Genomic DNA, 22,167 nt, shown 5'->3' on the forward strand with positions numbered 1-22,167 from the left:
TCCATTTTAGAAATATGAAATGCAGCTGTGACTCAGATGTGTTTCCATCCTGGGCGAAGCACATGGACCCCTTTTCCAGTGGATCACGGACAGAAATTAGGCAGTCTTTATACAACTGAAGAGGTCAAGATTCAAGATCCCTCTCCACTTTTTCAGCAATAATAGTGGAGTCAGACTTCACATCAGGAAACCTTGAGCCTTGACTTTATATCCATTAACACTTTAAAACTGGGAGGGTGGGGGGCACCCTAGCTTGGTGGCAGAGTATATGCCTTGTCACAGTTTCGATCTCCGTCATCTCCAATTAAAAGGTTCAGGAAACAGGTGATGTGAAAGATCATCTACCTGAGATCTTGGGAGAGCCACTGATCCAGTCAGAGTAGACAATGCTGAGCTCAACAGACAAATAGCCTGACCTGGTATAAGGCTGTTTCCTATGTTCCCAAGACATTCAAAATGGTTTGCACTGCTTGGCTTGGCTTACATTTCTCCCCTACTCCATTTTAGAAACACTGACCTATGGGGCTGTATATACAATTAGTACAGGTCACAGACCACTTTAAAATGGTCCATGGCTACTCCAGATCAGAAAATGTGATGCTATGCTAGGGGGACCTTAACAGAAAACATAGGAGAAAATATTTTACATGTAGGGGGCATTAAAGTGATTCATTTTGGGCAGGTGTTGGTCTCCTCAGCAGGCTGGAAGACTAGTTAGCAAGACGGGATTTGTAATAATCACAGGATAATTATGTTTCCTAGCAATGTGAAATATGTGGATTAGTGGACTGCTTGCAGCTCATGATGCCTTTGCAATGTGATACCTGCACCAAACAAGTTCTCTTGGCTGTTGGTAGAGGATTTTATCAAACTTCTTGAATTCTGGGTTGATTACAAGTCTTTCATTTGCTAGAATGCCTGAGGGTGTTCTAGTGGAAGATGGCACTGCTATATTGTAACATTGTTTAGTTTTGTGAGCCATTTGCTGCCCTGATGATAATAGTACTCTGAACCATGGTTCATTTCCAGTGTTATTCTATTTACTCATGCCCAAGGTGGTCTTTATTGCTTGTTACAAATTGCCTTCTAGCTATTCCAGTTTGACCTCAAAAGAAAATTGTATTTTCCCTACATACTCTATAATCTATTTGTTTGTTAAGCCAATATCTTAGGCAAGGTTGAAGACCCAGGTTAGTATTATTAACCTCAGGTTAACTATAACCTTACTCAAAGTGGTTTTAGGAAAAATTCTGGCCTCAGGTAAATTGTACGCTATATCACCTGACTGCACTGCAGATCTGATCACCTAGTTTGTGTTCCCTGCAACTATGGCTGCCTCTGTTTCTAGGCTTCTACTGCTGCAGAAACTGACACAATGATAGTTGGACTAATAACCAAGCAAAATATATTCAGTGGCCCAGTTTGCACATCACAATAACCCAAATTAAAAAATAATAATAATTCTGGATTATTGCAAATGCAGCAGCATGCTGGTGCATGCTCTTGATCACTCTGTCCCTGGGTTGTTTGCTGTGACATACAAACCAGGAAGTCTGGCTTATCACCCCACAACAAAGCATAGTTAGTGCAATGTGCAAACCAGGCTCCTATGGACCATTTCATGAAACCAACAGGAACTCTTACATAGTAGTCTGGGCTCTGAAGAGCTTGAAGTACAAGGCAAGAAATTTACATAAAATATTTGTTGTATGTATTCTGCTGTTAAATTAATCTCTAATTTTCTTTTTTCCTCTAAATGAACCCTAGCTGGGTCTGAATTGGTCCCTTCTTTGATGATGATGATGATGATGATGGAGGAGGACTATTTCATTTCACACCCTGTTCATAATGGTCTCCAAAAGGAGAGGGAGAATGCAGTAATACATATGCCACCAGGATTTGGCTGTTTTGCTGTTTTAATAGTATACATCCATTCATAAAGTATACATGTAAAATTATATGTCCTAGTGGTTCATATATGATGTAAATAGGGGCATGTAGCAAGGAAGTAAATGCCAGTGGCCAGGATCCAAAGAGATGAGCCTAGACTCATAAGAAGGACTTGTGCTTGCCCAATACCATATAACAAACTACTTTCAGAAAGTCCACTCCGTTTCAAAAGCAGTTTGCCATGTTTCATAGGAAAAACCAGTCTAAACCCCTTAGGGACTCATGAAACAAGTTTCACATTTCTTTGGATCCTATTCTCTACTACAGTCTTATCCAACCTGATGCTCTCTAGAAGTTTTGGACTACAACTCCCAGCATTCCTGACCATTGGCCATGCTGCCCAGGGCTGAAGTCCAGAACATCTGGAGGGCACCAAGTTGGGCAAGGCTGCTCTACTATCTCTTAAGAAAAAAAGTTAAAGAACTGAAAATGTTTACATGGAATGTTATACTCTTATTTTACAGCTACTCCCTACAATATAGATAAAAATAATTTTAGAAGTAATTCATAAAAGTACCTTATTTCCAGACTCTTGATGTCAGGCATTGGATTGGTGTATTTTAATGACAGTCTATCAGGCAGGAGAAAAAAATGAAAGAAAATGTGGTTACACCATGTCATTTTCAAATGAAGCATTTTCATGTCTGAAAAATAAACCAATCTAAATTGGTAGGTAAATACAAAGAGATGACAGATGCAACTACAAAAAGACAGCAAAGGGGGCAATCATTTCCTCATCTCCCTGGCAAACAAAGGGGGGGAAACACTGCAGACCTTGATCTATGAACTTACTTACAGCTCCCTTAAATTCAGGCAGTGGCAAGAGTTCTCTGTAAAGAGATCTTACAATGAAATGATTGTCTCATGTAATGACAGTAGGGGAGGGGAAACAAGATATGTTGTTTAATAAAAATGAGGGCTTAGCAGAGGAGAACACAGCAGTAAGGTAAGACATATGTGAACAGAAGTCAAGCATAATTACTCTCTTCGAAATGATCAAGGAAAGACAAAAGAAGCAGCCATGTTGGTACAATTCTCTCTTTGCACCTCATACATACATACAAACTGAACTAGTAGCTTTATTCTTTTATCATGGAAAATCATGAATCTGAATGCAGTTCTGACCTGACAGTTTGGAAACGTGTCAGGAAAGCAATTTTTCACTCTAACAAGAGCTGTTTCAGGGCAGTGGTCTTCCATATGTTCTATTCTTTAAACCAACCATTTCCCCAATACTAGATTAGGTATTAGGCTGGCTATGGTTCCTCAGTAGTGACAGGAAAGCACTCTGCAGGTTCTGATGTTCACATTCACATTCATTACTTTACTTGTGAAAGACTCATCATTTTAACAGGATGCGTGGGCATATGTGGAGAGAAAGACCTACGTACTGCAGGGACCCTACACTGTAGGGAAATAGAATTTACTGGTGATTTCCCCTTAAACTACCTGTTTAAAATTATGACAGGTTCCTATTTCCTGTTTACTAAAATTTGGCCCAGGTTAGGAAACAGGGCTGCCTTGACTATGAGATACACTGACATACACACAGACAACAGTTTAAAATAGAATAGAAAATAATTTTTATTAGAAAAAAGTGACACGTACACACACTTTCCATACTTAACACAGAAACTGAAAAAGAACAGAATTCATTTACTATATTCACCAGTGAAGCATATGACTTTCTTCAAAGGCCCTTTGTGTGGGGCTGGAAAAAGACCCAAGGAATTTTAAATGAAGGATAAACTTGGCATCTGGGGTGAGGCTGTTTTATACCCTTGTACTATGTCAATTTCCATCCCTATTTCTATTCTTGGTAACTATTATGTTTTAAGCTTGCTAACTGGTTATCATAAGGTGATCTAGTCCTTAAGCCCCTTGCACTAAATGTAAGTGCCACCTACTAACGTCATTATTGATGTATTTGTTAATTCCAAAGACACTTGAGAAGTCCCCAACTTCTCCTTAAGCATCCTGTCTCTATACCCTGCAGTTGGCAACTTGTCTAAAAAAAAAAAAAGTGCATTAACCATAAGCTTTTCTCCATGAACTTCTTTCTCTAGCAAATTCAGTAACTTTGCTACCCAACAATCACTTCTCAAAATTCACGCTGGCTCAAACCAGGCCCAAAGAACCAGTCTTTGACTCTCTTAGCTATCCTTCCTATACCATAAGATAGTATAGTACTATCTTATGGTTTCTATGCTGCTCTTATATGTAAGCAAAACCTTATGACAAGTTCATACAGCCTTCTGCCTTAAATAAGTGCAGTTACAATGCCTTTTAAGATTCTTACAACACAATAAGTGTCTCAAACAATTTCCCTAAACAATAAAATTATGCATGAGGTGTGGGTCACAGGGCTACTACCTCACACCATTGATGTTCAGCAGCCATAGCCACAGCTCCCCATCCATGTGTTTAGTGTATGTGAGAATCATACCAATGTGCTCATAAAGGGCCTCCATGTGATGAGTACTCCTGACTGGGCCAGGATCCCCCACCCCCATCTGTAGGGAGGAGCTCTAAATATATGCATTGATATGCGCATAGAGCTCCTTCTCACATGCACCAAACTCAATAATGACAAGGGGTATGAACACCTCCCGTTGGATCAGTGGAGGCCAAACTATCTGCTGCCTGGCATGTGGGCAGTTTTTGTCTCCCTCACAACAGTGTCCTCAATTTATTTGTTCCTACAGAGGTGAACAGAAACCATTCTCTATGTGAGAGAAAGTAAATAAGTACATTTATGGTCACTGTTGTGTTTGGGGGCTAAACCTGCCCCCTGCTCCTGGTGGTCCCAGTGTCCAGAGTGACAGTTAGGTTCTGCCTTTTTTCATCTGTGCTACCTGTTGACTTTATTCCACAGACCTCAGTGGGAACCATCAAGAACTGAGCTGAGATCCATTTTTTGGTGTGATGCTAAAGAGTAACAGTATAAAAGGTAGAGTGAAAATACTAAAATAGATATCAGATGTCTGCAAAACCATATTCAAATAAGTAAGGAAAAAAGTATAAACCAAACATACAAAAATTTCAGCTTGTCTCAAGATTCCCTATTTTATTAGTTTTATTTTTTTTAATTATTATTGTGGGATGTTTGAGGGCGCAGTCCTAACTAGATAGGCGGTTGCCTCCCAACTCGGAGGAGACCGCCTATCCAAAGCAAGGCAGGAGAGGCATGGGGGGATCGTTCCCTCCGTGCCTCTCTTGCCTTGCTTTTTGTCACTAGACAGCTATTTTCAGCTGTCTAGTGGCGGGGGTGCCCGACCAGGAGAGGAAGCTGCCGTACGACACACAGGATGTGTCGTATGCGCAGCTCCGCTCTCCCTGCCCTGGAACGCACCCAGCCCCTCCCCTTTTCAGTCAGTCCGCACTCCTCTTGCGAGCGCAGAGGATGGGCTTCTCCACGCTGCCTCCGAGGCAGCGCGGATGAGGAGGAGGTCAGATTTCCATTCCCAGAAGAGAGCATATCCTATGGCCCTCTAGACAGCGTCTAGTGGCCATAGGATTGCTCCCTTAATGTTGTTGTTACCGACCCTGGGGTTTTTTTTTTAAGTGAAGGACAGAATTTAAATGGAAATAAATAAATATTCAAGAATTAAGAATTAAAAGGTTTTACAGGAATTAAAATTAAAAGGTTTTACAGGAATTAAAAGGAACATATTGGTGATAAACAATTTTATAAGTCATACTGGAGCGAAATAATGTCTTTAATTAAAAGCAGTGAAATTAGGTCTACCAGCCAAAAGCATTTTAACCATACAGTCTTCTTCAGTGGCTCAAGCTAAAGAGTAGCAATCTTGACTTCTACAGAGTTGGGCTCAAACTCAAGCTTGGATGCAGTCACAGGGGTATTCAGATCCAAAAAAAAAAAAAAATGGGAGGGGAGGGGAAGACAAACAGGAAGTCTCAGGCAGTAGTTCTGTTCTTGGAAGGATACGAGATCAGAACTTCTAAATTCAATTATGACCAAATTGATACACTAGAAAAGGGGTGGGGATTCTTTTTCTTTATGAAGGGCCATTGGCCCACAGGAAAAGTCAGTCAAGGGCTGCAGCCAATAGTGAGTCAAACCAGATCCAGTGTTAGGCAAAGCCAGAATCAAGCATGGGCAGAGCTAGAGTCAACTCTCTAAGCCACCCCCCCTCTTTCTGTCTGTGCCACCCCACATGAAATTATGCCAATGGCCACAGGTTCCTCACCACCACTCAAGAAGCTCGCATTTAACTACATGCAGCCCAGACCAATAATGTGATCTAGATCACACTGAGCAAATCAGCTCTGAGCAAACAAGCGAACCCAGCTCTCATGGGAAAAGATCTCTGTGCCCCAAGCACTCTTCACTCTCACTAGTAATTGCTGGTTCTGATCTGAACCAAGCTGGGAGGAGTTTATCCATCTCTCATTTTGATCAAGTTACAATATCTTGGTCTTGGTTCTCCAGCTGTGAATGAATAAGAATGAATCATAAAGCATTTTTCACAAATTAAAAGCAAAAGCACAGAGTTATGTGAACTGAGCAATTTCACAACTGTACTGTCATAAAAAGTCCTTCTGAATTTGATCTTTCTGTGTCATTGATTTACATCTCTAGGCTAAATGGAATTGTGATTTTGCTTATAAGATCAAAAATCAGCATGCTCAGTCAATGTTCTGTTTAACTGTGAAAGACCATTAGTAGCGAAAGTGTGTCCTAATCCTACTCACGTTGCACTGGTGTCTGAACACTTAGATAGAGTCGTATTCACGTCACCTGACACAAAGGTTAGATTTCTTAGATCCTTGGAAACACTGGTTTTAGATGTAAGGCTGAAATTAGTGGCATAAAAGAGGATGCATATGACATCTGTCCCGTTGACCTTATTGGTCACATTCAGTGGAGGATATAGATAATTCTCTTGTTCTTCTATAGACATCAGTTGTCGCCTACTGGGCCATGCTACATCCAGTCTCACTGGTACCTGAAACAACATAAGAGAACTCTGCAGATTATTTTGATAAAAAACAAAACTTTGAGCTGAAACTCAGATATTGATTCAAATCTGATTAGGTTATTAATTAGCTTCTACAGAAAAAAAAAACAAAATAAAGAGTGACTTTGTGGTCAGTCTTTTGGGGTCCAGTGGTGCAAATCTACTTGGTGGGGTTAACAAACAGGTGGTTCTGAATAGTATTTTTGGAGTGTCCCCCAACACAGTGTTGGGGGAAACCACTACAGCTGATAAACCTCTCCCTGCCTCTGCTGAAAACACACAAACACTCTTTGGATAAAATATTAACTAGCAACAGTATTCATTTTCTCTAGGATTCAGCTACATTCAAATTAGTTTGCCTAGTCTATAGTTCCTAGTGAACTGGCCAGCATATCACAATAAAAGAAGAGTTCTCAAAAGGTAACAGTATAACAGAAGGCTTTTCTGTGAGAGTTCCAGGGGTGGGCGTGGGAATGCAGAATTGACTGGATGATGGCAATGCATCATTATCCTTCAGTAACAACATTGGCCTGTGCCCCAAATGCATCACCATTGGAAAATTCAGCTGCAGGGAGGATATGCAATCGGACTAAAAGAAAGTGATTGAACATAAACAACACAGGGGGTGTCCCCGTCACTATGATAACTAAACCATTTATTTATTTATGTATTTAAAATATTTCTTGGCCACCATTCAGGGTAGAACCCTCCCAAAGTGGCTTACAGCAATAAAATACATACAAACAGTTAAAGCAGTAAAAATGATAAAAATATAAACACAGTAAAATAGCAATAAAAACAACAATAAAAGCCAACAATAAAACCAGCAACAATAACAACTGCAGTAACAGCAGCAGCAGTAGCAGCAGTCACATCAAGGGATGGCCATGGTAAAATAATATGTTTTCAAGGCCTTCTTAAAACCCTGCAATGACGGAGCATGGTGGACCTCCGATAGCAACTTGTTTCAAAGGTGTGGGGCCTCTGCAGAGAAGGTCACCCACCTAACTGTTCTCATGGGTGGGCAAATGAGAAGGGCCTCTCTTGCTGCTCTTAAAGTGTGAGCAGGCTGATATGGGTAACAGTGGCCCTTCAAGTAACTTGGTCCCAAACTGTTTAAGGCTTTAAAGGTCAAAACCAGCACTTTAATTTGGGCTCAGAAACACAGCAGTAACCAGTGCTACTGGTGCAGTATAGGCATTATGTGACTGAATCACCTTGCCCCCACCAATACCCCAGGAGGCCGCATTCTGCACCAACTGAAGTTTCTGAACTGTCTTCAAGGCAGCTCCATGTACAGTGCATTATATTAGTCTAGCCTAGATGTCACTACTGTGTGGATAACTGAAGCAAGGTCCATCCTCTCCAGATAGGGCCAGCTGGTGTACCAGCCTAAGCTGGTAAAATGCACTCCTGGACACTGTAGCCACCTGGGCTTCCTGAATTAGTGTACAGTCCAGGAGGACTCTCAGACTGCACACTTGGTCTTTTAGGGGGAGTGCAACCTCATCTAAGACCAGTTGTAAACCTCCATCTGAAGTAGTTAGTTTCCTAACCCACAGTACCTTCTTCTTGTCTGTATTAAGTTTCAGCTTGTTCACTCTTATCCATCCAAAAACAGCCTCCAGACACTGGTTCAAGAGTTACACAGCCTCCTGGGATGTGCAAATGGAAATGAGAGGTGTTGCTGAGTATCATCTGCATATTGATGATATTTCAGCCCAAACCTCCTGATGACTTCCCCCAGCGGTTTCATGTAGATGTTGAAAAGCATGGGGGACAAGGTAGAACCTTGTGGCACCCCACAGGCTAACGGCCATGTGGTGGAACAGAAGTCCTCCAGCACCACCTTCTGAGACCGCTTCTCCTGAGAGGACTGGAACCACTTTAAAACCATGCCTCCCAAGCCCAATCCAGATAAACGATGCAGAAGGATACCATAGTTGATGATATCAAAAGCTGCTGAGAGGTCCAGAGGAACCAATAGGGTTGCACTCCCTCCATCCATTCCCTGGTGTAAGTCATCAACCAGGGTGACCAAGGCTGTTTCCATCCCATAACCAGGCCTGAAACCTGATTGGTTAATTAACGATTCCAATAATTAATGTAATCATCATTAAATCTTACCAGACACAACCTTACAAAATATACAGGCAATATGATAAAGTAAAGAGCTTGCAAAGCCTTCTACTACAAGATACTTCATACTCTTTATGAAGATAGCACAAGATACTTTGATGATGTCATTTGCTATAACAGATTAGCATGGCTACCCCTTAGGCAATGCAAGTTATACAGATAAAAGGCCTGATGGATCAGACCAAAGGCCTATCTAGTCCAGTATTCTTCACAGTGGCTACCCAGATGCCTATGGAAAGCCCACAAGCAGGACATGAGTGCAATAGCACCCTCCTGCTCATGTTCCCCGGCAAGGCATACTTCCTCTGATATTGGCAGTAATAATATATAGCCATCACGACTAGTAGCTGTTGATATCCACTAATTTGTCTAATTCCATTTTAAAGCTGTCCATCTCCACATCTTGTGGTAGCAAATTCTATAATTTAACTGCGTGGTGTATGAAGAAGTACTTCCCTTTGTCTGTCCTCAATCTCCCACTGAAGAAACAGGAAAGAATTGTTAGAAGGGACTCGCCTCTCATGGTAGCAACAGTAGAGAATATAAGAATGAGAAACTTCAATAATCCCAGAGCTGACAGGATGAATGGATGATCTTAATAAGCATCTTTTATTGTAATCCAACCCACCACCAACTGCATTAACAGCTGTTAAAAACTCAGTACAAATTCCCTTTAAAGGAATTATCAGTCTAATGCTAGGCACAAACTAGAAGAAGTTAGCTGAAGCTTCAGTTATGTGTAAGGCCTACTTTTCCTCTGAAGTGTTAAAGGACATGATTAAATATTCACACAATGGGAGTTTACGTGATTACGTATTCCCACTAATTAAACTAGCCCCACACAGCAATTCATTCAGGTAAAATGAGCACATACGGCAGTGGGGTAGGGAGAGCAACATTGCTGTGGCTACTGTGCTTCCACCCTATGAACATTTGTTTGAATATCACATTCAAACAAACATGTCCAGGTTGGGGGCAGAGCCTAATGATGCAATGCCACTTCTCCCCCTTATGCAGGCTTTTCCTACCCAGATGGTAAAGGGGAGTCATGTCAGGAAGTTCTAATGTAGCCAGTGTGCCCATTTTGGAGCCTGTACCTGCAGTCTGAAGTGCTGTGCCTTGGACACAGGTTTAGGCATTTCCTCAGCGAGAAATGGACCTAAATCCTGTAACATTGCTTCCTGTGGGACATAGTCGCAACTACTTTTTCTGGACAGTGGCCAGCAGCTTTAAAGAAAGAAAACCTTCTCTTGACTGAAGGAATCTATTACAAAGAAAAGCATAAGTATTCCATTTTTAATTTTAAAAAATTAATCTCTCTTGTTGCTCCCAAAGTGTAACCATTTTATTTCACACAGAGAAAAGATTATGAAGACTAAATTATGGTGTGTTTAATCAATTGACTGCATGTTAAGGGCTGCTGGGGCTAGCACATTGTCTAGTGAGAATCTTAGTACTAATAACAGAAAATAAGATTATGTAAGAAGAAATGATGACTGAGCTATGGGGAATAGTTTGATTTTGGATGGCAGGAATGAAGTAAAGAATACATTCATATTCAGGCAGCCAAAGCTTTTACATCCATAGATCTACCACAAATCCTTTAACAATGTCTAGCCACAGGTATCTCCCACTCTTCAATAAAACAATGAAACATACAATACTTGAACTAAACTATTTCTTATTGCATCATACTGTACGGAACAGGAGTGAGCTGCCACCCTCCCAGAGTAAAAAAAATTAAAATAAATCTCTGGTAATTGCACAAATGCATACAATAACAATTTACACTGTGGCAATGGTTCGCATTGAGTAATCCGGGCTGAGCTAGAAGGGCCTAGCTAAATCACAATCCAGATAAGAGAATGAGAGTGGGTTTCAACACAACTTTTTCCTGAACAGAGGTATAACCCAAGGAAATCCATTATCTCAAAATGGAAAAGCCACGTGGATTTTGCAAGAAATAGCAATAGGTGGGAAATTGAACTTCTGCACATTCCTGCTAAGAGCTCTTTCCTGAGAAATCCACCTGTTTTGCATTCCAGTGAAGAATTTTTCACATTAATTTGTTCATGAGGGGAAATAGAGGATTTTGTCTAGTGAAAACTGCTAGCATCCTTTGGAATGACATTTATAGTGCAAAAACATACTTAATGTAACCTCCTGGTAGGTAATGCTTCTGTGTGTGGGTTTGACTGGAAGAGTACATGAGTACATGGCAGATGCTAGGAATCTTTAATGGAAGACACAGCACTGTGATGGGTGCTTTTTGATATCTGAATGGATCCAAGCAAAACAACAGAAGTAGAGCGCAAATGTCTTGCTGGCTACAGCCAACAAATTAAATGTCTTGCTGCAACATTCGGACAATAAGCCCTGCCTTCACCTAACCCCAACTTTCTAAGACTGCAATTCTTTGTATGATTACTTGGGAATATGCTCATTTGGATGCAATGGGACTTACGTCTGAGTAGATCTAGGTAGTACTGTTCTGCATATCCAAACCTTCCCCCCCCTTTCTCTGTCACACACACACACACGCACACAAATATGTCACCTCACTCCCACTATACCTCCATGGGAGAGGGGAGAACCTCTAAGGGTTGGGGCTATGAAGAAAAAAGGAAAGGAAGAAAGTAAAAGAAGAAATACCAGAAGCAAGGGTGGGGGTGGGGTGGAGGAAGAAAATATATATTAGCAGAGCTGGGTCAATAAAGCAGGCTGAATCCAAAAGGAGGAAATAGAAAATGGAAGACAGCGGGGGAAAGGAGTGAGGACAACAATAAAGAAGTAAGTTGGCAGGAATTAAGGAAAAGAAAGAAGGAAAGCCTCTTCTGACAATTGGATAGAGCAAAGAAGGTATATAAAACAAAGGCTTCCTACTACATCAAGTGCAGCAGCTGGAACCACACTGGCAAAGGAACTGCCAGTGGGTGCTGTTGCTTCCTCCTGCTTCCTCCTGGCAACCATACAGTTTTTGTGCAGTGCACACGAGGTACGGCAACAAGCCAGATCGCTGGCTTGAAGGGAATGGGAGAGCACAGGAGGCCAGGGTGTCATAGCTGTCGTTCCAATGTGCCACCTGAGCAAACTGGCTCACTTTGCTTAATGGTGAGGCCAGCCCTGGAAAAATATAAGTGGCGCATCTTGAAGCAGGTTGCCATACCTTGCTATGAGGCAGAGCAAACCTGAAGCAAAGGACCCTCACTGTGGGTAAAGCTGTAGTTGGGCGTCCTTTTTCCTCATGATTAAAATCCTGTGAGGGATTGGGGGGGTATACTGGCAAGTCCCAGTCCCCTCTTGAACATCTCCTTCCCCTTGTTTGAAGCCCTCCACAAGTTGAAGGGTGAGCCTCTGGAGTGGAAAGCATCCTCTATGCTTGGGGGGTCCCCATGTGATTTAGAACCCTACATAGTCAGTGTTCTTAAACAGCATGAGGAGCTCCAAGAGACCCACCTCTTCGTGCAGGCTTTCCTCAAGGTATGACCCAGCCAGTATAGTTTTAATTTAATTGCCCACCAGTGATAATGTTACTGTATTTTTATTGTTATATTTTTATTGTTATATCATTGTTAACCACTTTGATAGTTCACTGGAAAGCAGTATCTAAACCTGTGTAGTAGTAGTAGTAATCATCATAGGAGGCTCTTCACAGAGGTTCATTCTTCAGTTCATGGAGGGCTTCAAATGAGAGGAAAGTGACACAGAAGGGACAAGGCTTGCCCCACTGCCACCCTCCTCATGTGCTTTTAATGGCATGAAGAAAGGTAAAAAAGGTAAAGGTGTCCCCAACCAGTCGTGTCCGACTCTAGGGTGTGGTGCTCATCTCCATTTCTAAGCCGAAGAGCCAGCACTGTCCGAAGACGCTTCCGTGGTCATGTGGCCAGCATGACTGAACACCGAGGTGCACGGAACACTGTTACATTTCCCACCGAGGCGGTACCTATTTAACTACTTGCAATTTCTTGCTTTCGAACTGCTAGGTTGGCAGAAGCTGGGACTGAAGACAGGAGCTCACTCCATCACGCAGCACTCGGGTCTCGAACTGCTGTCCTGCCGACCTTCCAGTCTGCAGTTCAGCGTCTTAACCACTAAGCCACCACGGCCCCTTCAGCCACCACGGCCCCTTCAATGAAGAAAGAGAATGCCCTAAAAGGGCCTGAGTCTATATGCAATGTCATTTAGGGACAACTGGAAATAAGTCTAATGCTACAGGACAGTTATTTTTTAGCACTAGAAAGCTGACTTCTAATTGCAAAGAACTGGATAGAGGTTAACATGGCTAATTTTGGGCAGTTATGTAGTTCAAGTTACTGAGTAATAATCACATCACATCTGATAATTCTTCCATATTGGGTCTGATTCTAAAAGTACTGGCAGTTTATCTCTCATGTCCCCGCCCAACTCTATTCAGTTCACTCCTTCTCTATCACAATACATGTGAGATCAGGGAGACAAACAAGTGGTTTTGGCCACAATTCTACATATTCTTAAGGCCTCCTTTGCTTTGTGTTAAACAAGGGAGATCCTTATTTTTCAGGATAATAAATCCCTCAACAAACACATAAGTGGTACTTCTTTCCCATCTTCTATACTGCTGTGTTTACGAACAGTAATTCTGATTTTGCAAAAATGCAGGAAACAATTGAAGACAGACATTTATTTTCAAAGCATGGTGTGAAAGTAATCAGGCCTTAATCTTCTTTCTGATTTGTACTGCTTGATTACCAAAGGATAAATGCAGCCTCTCAGACAAGTCTTTGATTAACGAGAGATGTAGGTTGAAATCCCGCACACAAACTGCTCAAACCCCATTGAAGTTAACAGAATTTAAGCAGCCTAACCATGTCAGGACTCAAGCCCTCATGTTTCTTCAGGAGAGAAGAGGACACACATCCATACAGAAGTGGTAATCTTTATGATGGCTCTTTGGAAACAACATGATTATAGAAAAAAATACCATTTGGGAACCAGTATAAATATGTGGAATCTACTCAATCTTGTAGATTGAGCAAATTCAGGAACAAATATTCTGGGGAAGGTAACAGTAACTTAGGAGGAGTGTGTGATTTTAATCAGGACTCTCGTATGGAGGGAAAGGGTTAACTCACATGCCATGGTCAATGAGTCTTAGGGGAAGGCAGGGGTCCTTTGAAAAATACAGGATTTAGCTGCAGAGACTGGGTGTGTGTGTGTGTGTGTGTGTGTGCTTTCTCTGTCTGTACAAGCATATTCCTGCCCTCTTTATGGGCCCGTGAACCCAATGCATCTGCATGTACAAGCCCCACAGTGAGAATGATTAACATTCTTTTTCATGACTAAGAGAAAAGGTTATTTCATTCACCCCTCTAAAAAGTTGTGAAGTCTTGATTTTTGCATTAGTATTTTTTTAAAAGACATTTGGCTATCCAAGTTCTAAATGCCACATCCCTTTCCAGAAAATGTTTGCCTTCAAGACATGTGAAAAAATATTCTTTTATTTCTTCATATGTAAGTCAATGCACAATCATTTTTGGTGCCATTTTAAGGCTCATGGAGCTTTTCTACACAAGGCTGTTAATCTGCTTTATCTACTTTCAGTTTCGTCTCAGAATTGCGATCCGAGCAGTACATGAAGAGCATTTGCTTTCCCGCTTTTCCACTGCATAACCTCTAGGTAGTGCTGTGCTATAGCAGAATAACATAATTAGACAAGTAGGAAAAACATTTTATTTCACTTTCACAAATGTGAAAATTTCCATTTCCATTTCCTCCGCTCTAAAAAAAACCAGTGAAAATCCTCTTTAAAAACAGAAGCAAAACTGGAGGGTCATGTCATTGTCTAAAGAATCCATAAATAACTGTGAGTAAGGAATGATGAGTGCACAATAAATGCCTTGTCTAGAAAAGCTCTTAGAAATGTAAAGTTCAGGTGTCATCACAATAATGACTTCTCAACATAACACTAATTTCTGGTTTATATTTTGAGGGTAAAAAGCCTGCAACTAGGATGGTTATGAAATGTAAAATGAACAACAGAGACTGCTTCTCCCACAGTACTGTTTTATGTGGTGGTTTCAGTTTTTTTAAAAAAGGTGAAAAAAGAAATGTTTCCTTGGATTTTGCTCAATGGGCAAAGCTGGGAGGAGGAAATTAAAATCCAAAGAGGGAGTGTGTGAGTTGCCCCAAATATAGGTACCCTGTCTTCCAACACATCAATGACTGGCAAAATCAAATGGAAAAATGGCTGAAGCTTTATAAGTTACACAACCTTTTAAAACAGTTAATCATGTCTTTTGACGCGCCTTTTTACAAGCCAAGAAGCAACTCAACATAGGAATACTGTGTTCAGTAAAACCATATGAAGAAAAGTGTAGTTGACATGGTTCCATAGAAACTGATGTTAATACCCACTCATCCCCATAAACAGTTACTCGGAGCTCAGTGGAGAGCAAAAACTCCCTAGCGAATGCCTGTGAAATATATGCAGAAGATCTGGGACTAATTTTCACTTCCTGATGTTCTATTATTTCAGATTACAGTGAATGAATAGATAACCAGATATATATTTTTTCAAATATAACTAAACATATAACTAAATTCTGTTGGAAGAATGTCTCTGTAAAACGTTTCATGTAGCTACTTAGTAAACATGTCAGCAAAAGCAGCAGCTTGGAAATTCGAGGGCGTACAAATGGAGGTAGATATTTTCTGTACAGACAATTATATTCTTGAACACACTGAATGACTGAAAAATGAAGTGTGTCCACCAGGTAGTTACTTGTGACTTCCTTTGCCAATACTTGGTCAAGGGACATAATGTAAAAGTCTCTCATGTATTCCTACGAACTAGCCCTTTATAACCTTAAAATCAATACACAAAACTTGAATATGTCAAAATATGAAAAAAATAATTAAAGATCAATATCTAGCTTCAAAACATATGTATGGTTTAAAAATGAACAATACAGACTTAAAACCCTTACTCTACTACCGGATTCTGTGGAAGAGACGGTTAAAAAAATCTTGTTGCATGTAGAAACATGAATAGCTTGGCAATGTGTCGGAATCAGCAGTTAGGTGAGAGCACACATCCATAAAGGAGAGAATTTTAGTCACACATAAATGAAATCTCAGCAGTATGTATGGATCAGTGAACCAGGTAGATGCTGCAGAGCATTAGATTAGAGACTATTCACAAGAAGAAAGTAGAGAAAATTGAGGCAGTGGTTGCGTTTACAAGTGCACAGCAGGCTCTGTATTTTCAAAACAGGATTTAGCTTAACTTGTTGAAACTGGGACGGGCCCTTTGGCTTTTCACAAAGATGAAAAGAAACTTTTAGGAAATGCAGTAGTTCTGAAAATGGACTCTCTCACATTCATGGCTGACTTGGAGCACAGTAGGCAGTAAATCATTAGAAGGCCTCTCTGGCTAGCACTGTGGCTCATACATACTTTATTTTGTAACTGTGAAGCTGCAAAAAATAGCAGACATTGTGATGAATGTGTCTTTCTCCAGTGGGCCACCTCGGGAGCATATTCTTTCCCCACACCTCCACATGAGCCTCTTGTCACTTCCTCAAAAGCAGAATTTTGTGCTGTCTTTGGAGGGGGCTACATGCTTTACTCCCTGCTTTGGGGGGCATAATACAAATAAGGCAAGAGTACAGGAATCACCTCGCCTAGCGGCCTAGACAAGAGCAGAACTGGCCTTTGCTGCAACAACTTTGTTTCTTTTAGGAGAGAGACTGAGCAATTTGTTTTCATAGGGTGGTATCCAATGGAGTCCCAAAGCTAGCACTAATTATGTTGTGCTACTGTAAATCAACACTTGCCCAACGAAATTTGTCCATTTTGGTTTAGAATTCAAAATTAGCCTTTATGGTGATGATCTTTTGTTGTTTATCTCGAGACTCCAGTTATTGGTTCCAGCCTTGATGAAATTGATTAATACCTTTGGTGAACTGTCCGGCTATTCAGTTAATCGGTCGAAGTCAGAAATCATGTCAATTGGAGATAGGGTATACTCTAGTGTATTAGCCGATTGGCAATTTTGACGGTGCCCAGAGTTCATTACTTACCTGGGAATAATTATCCCTAGAGATATATCTCAAATGATTAGGTTAAATTTAAACAAGTTGATTAATGATATTTCACGAGATATAGATAGCTGGGTATCTTTAAAGTTGAGTTTATGGGATAAGATGAATACAATTAAGATGAATACCATACCTCAAATTAATTACGTTATACGTGGGACCCCTATACCTATGACCTGGAAAATATTCCCCAAAACCTAATGCTTTGGTTTGTAAATTCTTTTGGGGTTCCTTTCCACCAAGAATATCTTTAAAAAGGATGCAACTTTGAATTAATGAATGCGGATTCAATTTTCCAGATCTAGCAGCAAATAGGACCATCGGGTCTATTTGCTGACCTCTACTACATTTTGGTCTTTTCCACTCAGATTAGATTTTCCACCTTGGTCAGTGTTGGGATTTTCTTGTCTGTAGCCACAATTTTGTCAGTTAGAGAAGTTTGGCATATAATGTCATGTCAATTACAGTTTGACCCATTTTCCTATGCTAAATTGACTTTATGGGGAAATCCAGATCTAAGAACTGGCAAGAAAATCTTGTTCTTATGGCAAAACTGTACAGATAAAATTATCTTTACACTGGATCAATTAGTGGGGGTTGATGATGAATTTTTGTTATTTTCAAATTTGCGAGATCAATTTGATTTGCCTGCTGGTATCTAGATTCGGTCCTGCCACTTTTACTGCTTTGGAGTCTCCTTTGCTATTGGAAATACTTATTGAAGGTGATCAGACATATTGACTCATGTTTATAAACATTTATTATCAATGAATAAATATGATACAAGTGGTTTACAGCAGGAATGGAACAAGGAATTGGAACGTCCTATTTTGTTTAATCAATGGACTGCTGTCTTGGTGTCTGTATTAGACATTTCAACAGATCTTTGGTTATGCCTTATATAGCAAAAACTTTTGTTTCGGGTCTATTGGACGCCACAATGTCTTTTTAATAAAGGTTTGTCAAATTCGGCTAATTGTTGGAGGTGTAATGCAGTCAATGCTTCTCTTATTCATATTTTTTGGAAATGCCCAATGGTTGACTCCTTTTGGGAGGAAGTTATTATACAGATAAATTTTGTACTGGAAAGCTCTTTAATATTTATTGATGTAAATGTTCTTTTAAATTACTTCCTGCTTCTTGGAATGTAACGCATGGTCAGTGTAAATAGATTTTTCACGCCTTTTTGGTTGCTAAAAGACTGATACAATGATATTGGAAGGATAAAAGCTCACCGCCTATAATGCAATGGACTTAAGACTTAACAAGACTAGCAACATTTGAAAGAGTGGTATATAGTATGCACTATATACTATATAGTGCTCTATATCCAGATATGTGGATATCTGGTCTGCTTTTACTGAAGTTTATGAGTGACTTATTTTTTTCCTTTTTTCTTTTTTGAATATTGACATGGAACAACCAATTGGTTCAAAATTAGGAAAGGAGTACGACAAGGCTGCGTATTGTCGCCCTGCTTATTTAACTTATATGCAGAGTACATCATGAGAAATGCCGGGTTGGATGAATCACAGGTCGGAATTAAGATTGCTGGGAGAATTATCAACAACCTCAGATACGCAGACGATACCACCCTAATGGCAGAAAGTGAAAAGGATCTAAAGAGCCTCTTGTTAAGGGTGAAAGAGGAGAGTGCAAAAGATGGTTTGAAACACAACATTAAAAAAACTAAGATCATGGCATCTGGCCCTATCACTTCCTGGCATATAGAAGGGGAAGAAATGGAAGCAGCGACAGATTTTATGTTTTTGGGCTCCAAGATCACCACAGATGGTGACTGTAGCCATGAAATTAAAAGACGCTTGCTCCTTGGGAGGAAAGCTATGGCAAACCTAGACAGCATAGTAAGAAGCAGAGACATCACCTTGCCGACAAAGGTCCATCTAATCAAAGCTATGGTTTTCCCAGTAGTAATGTATGGCTGTGAGAGCTGGACTATAAGGAAGGCTGAGTGCCGAAGAGTTGATGCTTTCGAACTGTGGTGCTGGAGAAGACTCTTACGAGTCCCCTGGACTGCAAGGAGGTCAAATCAGTCCATCCTAAAGGAAATCAACCCTGCCTGTTCATTGGAAGGACAGATACTGAAGCTGAAGCTCCAATATTTTGGCCACCTAATGTGAAGAGAAAACTCCCTGGAAAAGACCCTGATCCTGGGAAAGATTGAAGGCAAAAGGAGAAGGGGACAGCAGAGGATGAGATGGCTAGATAGCATCACTGATGCAATGAATATGAACTTGAGCACGCTCTGGGAGAGAGCAGAGGACAGGAAGGCCTGGCGTGCTATGGTCCATGGGGTCACGAAGAGTCCGACACGACTTAATGACTGAACTTTTATGGCAAACATATTTGAAACTGAGGATTTTAGAATATGTTGTATTTTTATTTTGTTTTTGTTTTGTTTTGTTATGTTTTCTGTTTTGTTAAAATTCACAATAAAAAATGGAAAAAAAAACCCACTCGCACAACGTAACAGCATTGCACAAAGTATACATATGTAATAAATGAATGTGCAATGGGGAAACACAGCGATTTTGGTGGCAATCACCACTTTTTACCATTGTACTAGCTATGTTGCACAGCGTTGGTTTATGCTAGCACAACGTCTTTAATGCTAGTGCTGGGACACCATTGCATACTACCCAAAGAATCATTGGGCAGCTTAACATTACAGTTTGAGTAGCTTGTTTCTAACCCTGTTTACTGAGAAGAAAGTTCTGCTGCCATTGACAGGGTTTCTTTGCCATATGTTTCCTTCCAACCTCCGATCTGAGAAAGACAACAAATGCTTTAGGTCAAATCTATGTATTGACCTGAAGTACTCATACAAAAGGAGGTTCAGATGCATCTTTCTCCATCAGCATAAATTTCATTTGTGGCCTGTTGCTTCTCCAACTGAATGTCACACTACTCAATCATTATCAATGAACCTGGAAACAGGAACCAGCTAGAGCTGTCATGTGTAGTAACTCACATAAACTCCAGAAATCTTTTAGGTGGTAGATACTAGCAAATGTGGGCAAATGTTATCAGTGGCACACCTATTTATACAAAATCCCCAGTTGGCAAATACCTTTATTAGGACCAACCAAATGCCACAAAAATGTGTGCAAGTGTTTGAATTTTCCAGAACTCTGATCAAACTAGAAAGAACAAAGTGTGTGTGTGTGTGTGTGTGTGTGTGTGTGTTAGGACACACACACACACACACACACAAGTATAAAGATCAGGCCAGATAATCTACATAGCCACGAGGACTGTAGTTTAGACTCAGTGTCAAGATGGAGACTGCAGGCTTCAATTGACCTTTTGACCTAGTTCACCACACAAAATTAATATCTAGCTTTGCTAGTACAAAAACTGACATGTTTTTATTTCTGCTCTCGGCCTACTGAGTAACCTGTGTATTTTGCCCAAGGCAAGAGACAGACCTGAGTTACAGCCGGCCTTTATGTTTTCAAATGTGGGTCAGCCATTCTTCTTTGTCCCAGAAGCCAGGTGTTATCTGATACCTGCAACACCTACCAGTGACCAATTCATTCATTCTGCAATCTCCATCTTGAGACTGAGTCTACCCTACAGACCTCATGGCCACAATGCCTGGCCTAATCTTGGTATTTTTTTCCTCACCCTCTACTTTTTGTACTATCTAGTCTGATAAGAATTCTGGAGAACGTGAAAGCTTGCACACTCTTTTGTGCCATTTTGGTTGGTCCTAATAAAGGTATTACTCGACCTTGGGGGAGCTGGGGGTGGTGACAGCCAACAGGAAGCTCTGGCGTGGGCTGGTCCATGAAGTCACGAAGAGTCGGAAGCGACTGACCGAATAAACAACAACAACAACAATAAAGGTATTGCCCTACTGTGGATTTTTTTGTTCATAGACCAGCTCATCCATCTTTGTTTTATATACCCATTTATATATACCTTGCCTCTAACCTTCATAGAACTACAGTGGCATAATAGGTACCAAATTCCACTTCATCACTGTAGGAAAATGAATGTACTATTGAAGTCAAAAGATGCAATGTCTGTGCTGGAAAATAATTCTAGTGCAGAATAGGGATGTCAGAGAATTCTGCCACAGATCTCAGTGAAGCTGAATGCCAGTGCATTTGGCCCCCCAAAATCCATGGCGGAAAGAAGCCCTCCGCCCCACCACCCTGCGAAAGGCGCGCGAAACGGAGCACTTACCTGGTGCTGTTCGCACTGCTTTGTGAATGGCGGCTGCATCTGTGGCCGCCATTCGCTTCCCCATTTAGGCTGTGATAGGCTACGTAAATAATTACGTAGCCTATCACAGCTAATGCAGGGACGCCATTTACATCCCTGCGGAGGCCGTGATAGGCTATGTAAGTATTTATGTAGCCTATCACGGCAAAAAAAGGGAATGCAAATGGCAGCCACCGTAGCCACCATTTGCGTTCCTGTTTTTTTGCTGTGATAAGCTACGTAAATATTTACGTAGCCTATCACAGCAAAAAAAGGGAACGCAAATGGCGTCCGCCGTAGCCGCCATTTGCGTCCGCAGGCTCCAGATGCCTGCGAATGCACCTTGCCAGCAGCTCCGCGGAGTTGCTGCGGAGCAGAGCCGGCCAGGTTAGGATGTCAGGGGGAGGAGCGGAGTGCCTCCCCCCCACCACGAATCACCCCTGCGAAAAGGTAAGTGACTTTTGTACATCCCTAGTGCAGAAACTAGGACCACATCTACATGGAGACGGTTTATGAGGCGATTCTGTTTAAAAAACTAGATTTTCAAGAACTCGAATTTGCTTCTTGTGCAGCACACACAACCAGTAAAGCAGTGTATTCATTGGAGAAACCCGCACTTTCTTGAGGCAAATGGCACCAGAAACTGCGTTCACTCAAGGTTGTGAGGACAGAGTCTCGTGAGTAGAACTGATCATCATCAACTGCACAGGTGTGCAGCAGCACATGAGTGGAGGCTTGCTCCCTGCCCTCCCCCCCCGCCCCCCTGCGGTCAATGAAGTGCAGTTGGA

General features: G+C 41.1%; 1 protein-coding gene across 1 annotated transcript in view; it reads right to left on the reverse strand.

Annotated features, from left to right (window-relative positions):
• The window catches only part of LOC146340048 (V-type proton ATPase subunit S1-like), a 90,570-nt gene that overhangs the window by 12,635 nt on the left and 55,768 nt on the right, over window positions 1–22,167 (reverse strand). The window contains exons 7-8 of the mRNA XM_084811905.1: window positions 6,667–6,920; window positions 2,468–2,521 (exon numbers count right to left, since the gene is read on the reverse strand). Coding sequence (XP_084668031.1) covers window positions 2,468–2,521; window positions 6,667–6,920 — 308 coding nt within the window. The remainder of the gene's footprint in view (window positions 1–2,467; window positions 2,522–6,666; window positions 6,921–22,167) is intronic.

The sequence above is a fragment of the Heloderma suspectum genome, chromosome 7 (genome assembly GCF_057233095.1).
Source record: "Heloderma suspectum isolate Gila_16-S chromosome 7, 16-S_ref, whole genome shotgun sequence".
Classification (NCBI taxonomy): Eukaryota; Metazoa; Chordata; class Lepidosauria; order Squamata; family Helodermatidae; genus Heloderma; species Heloderma suspectum.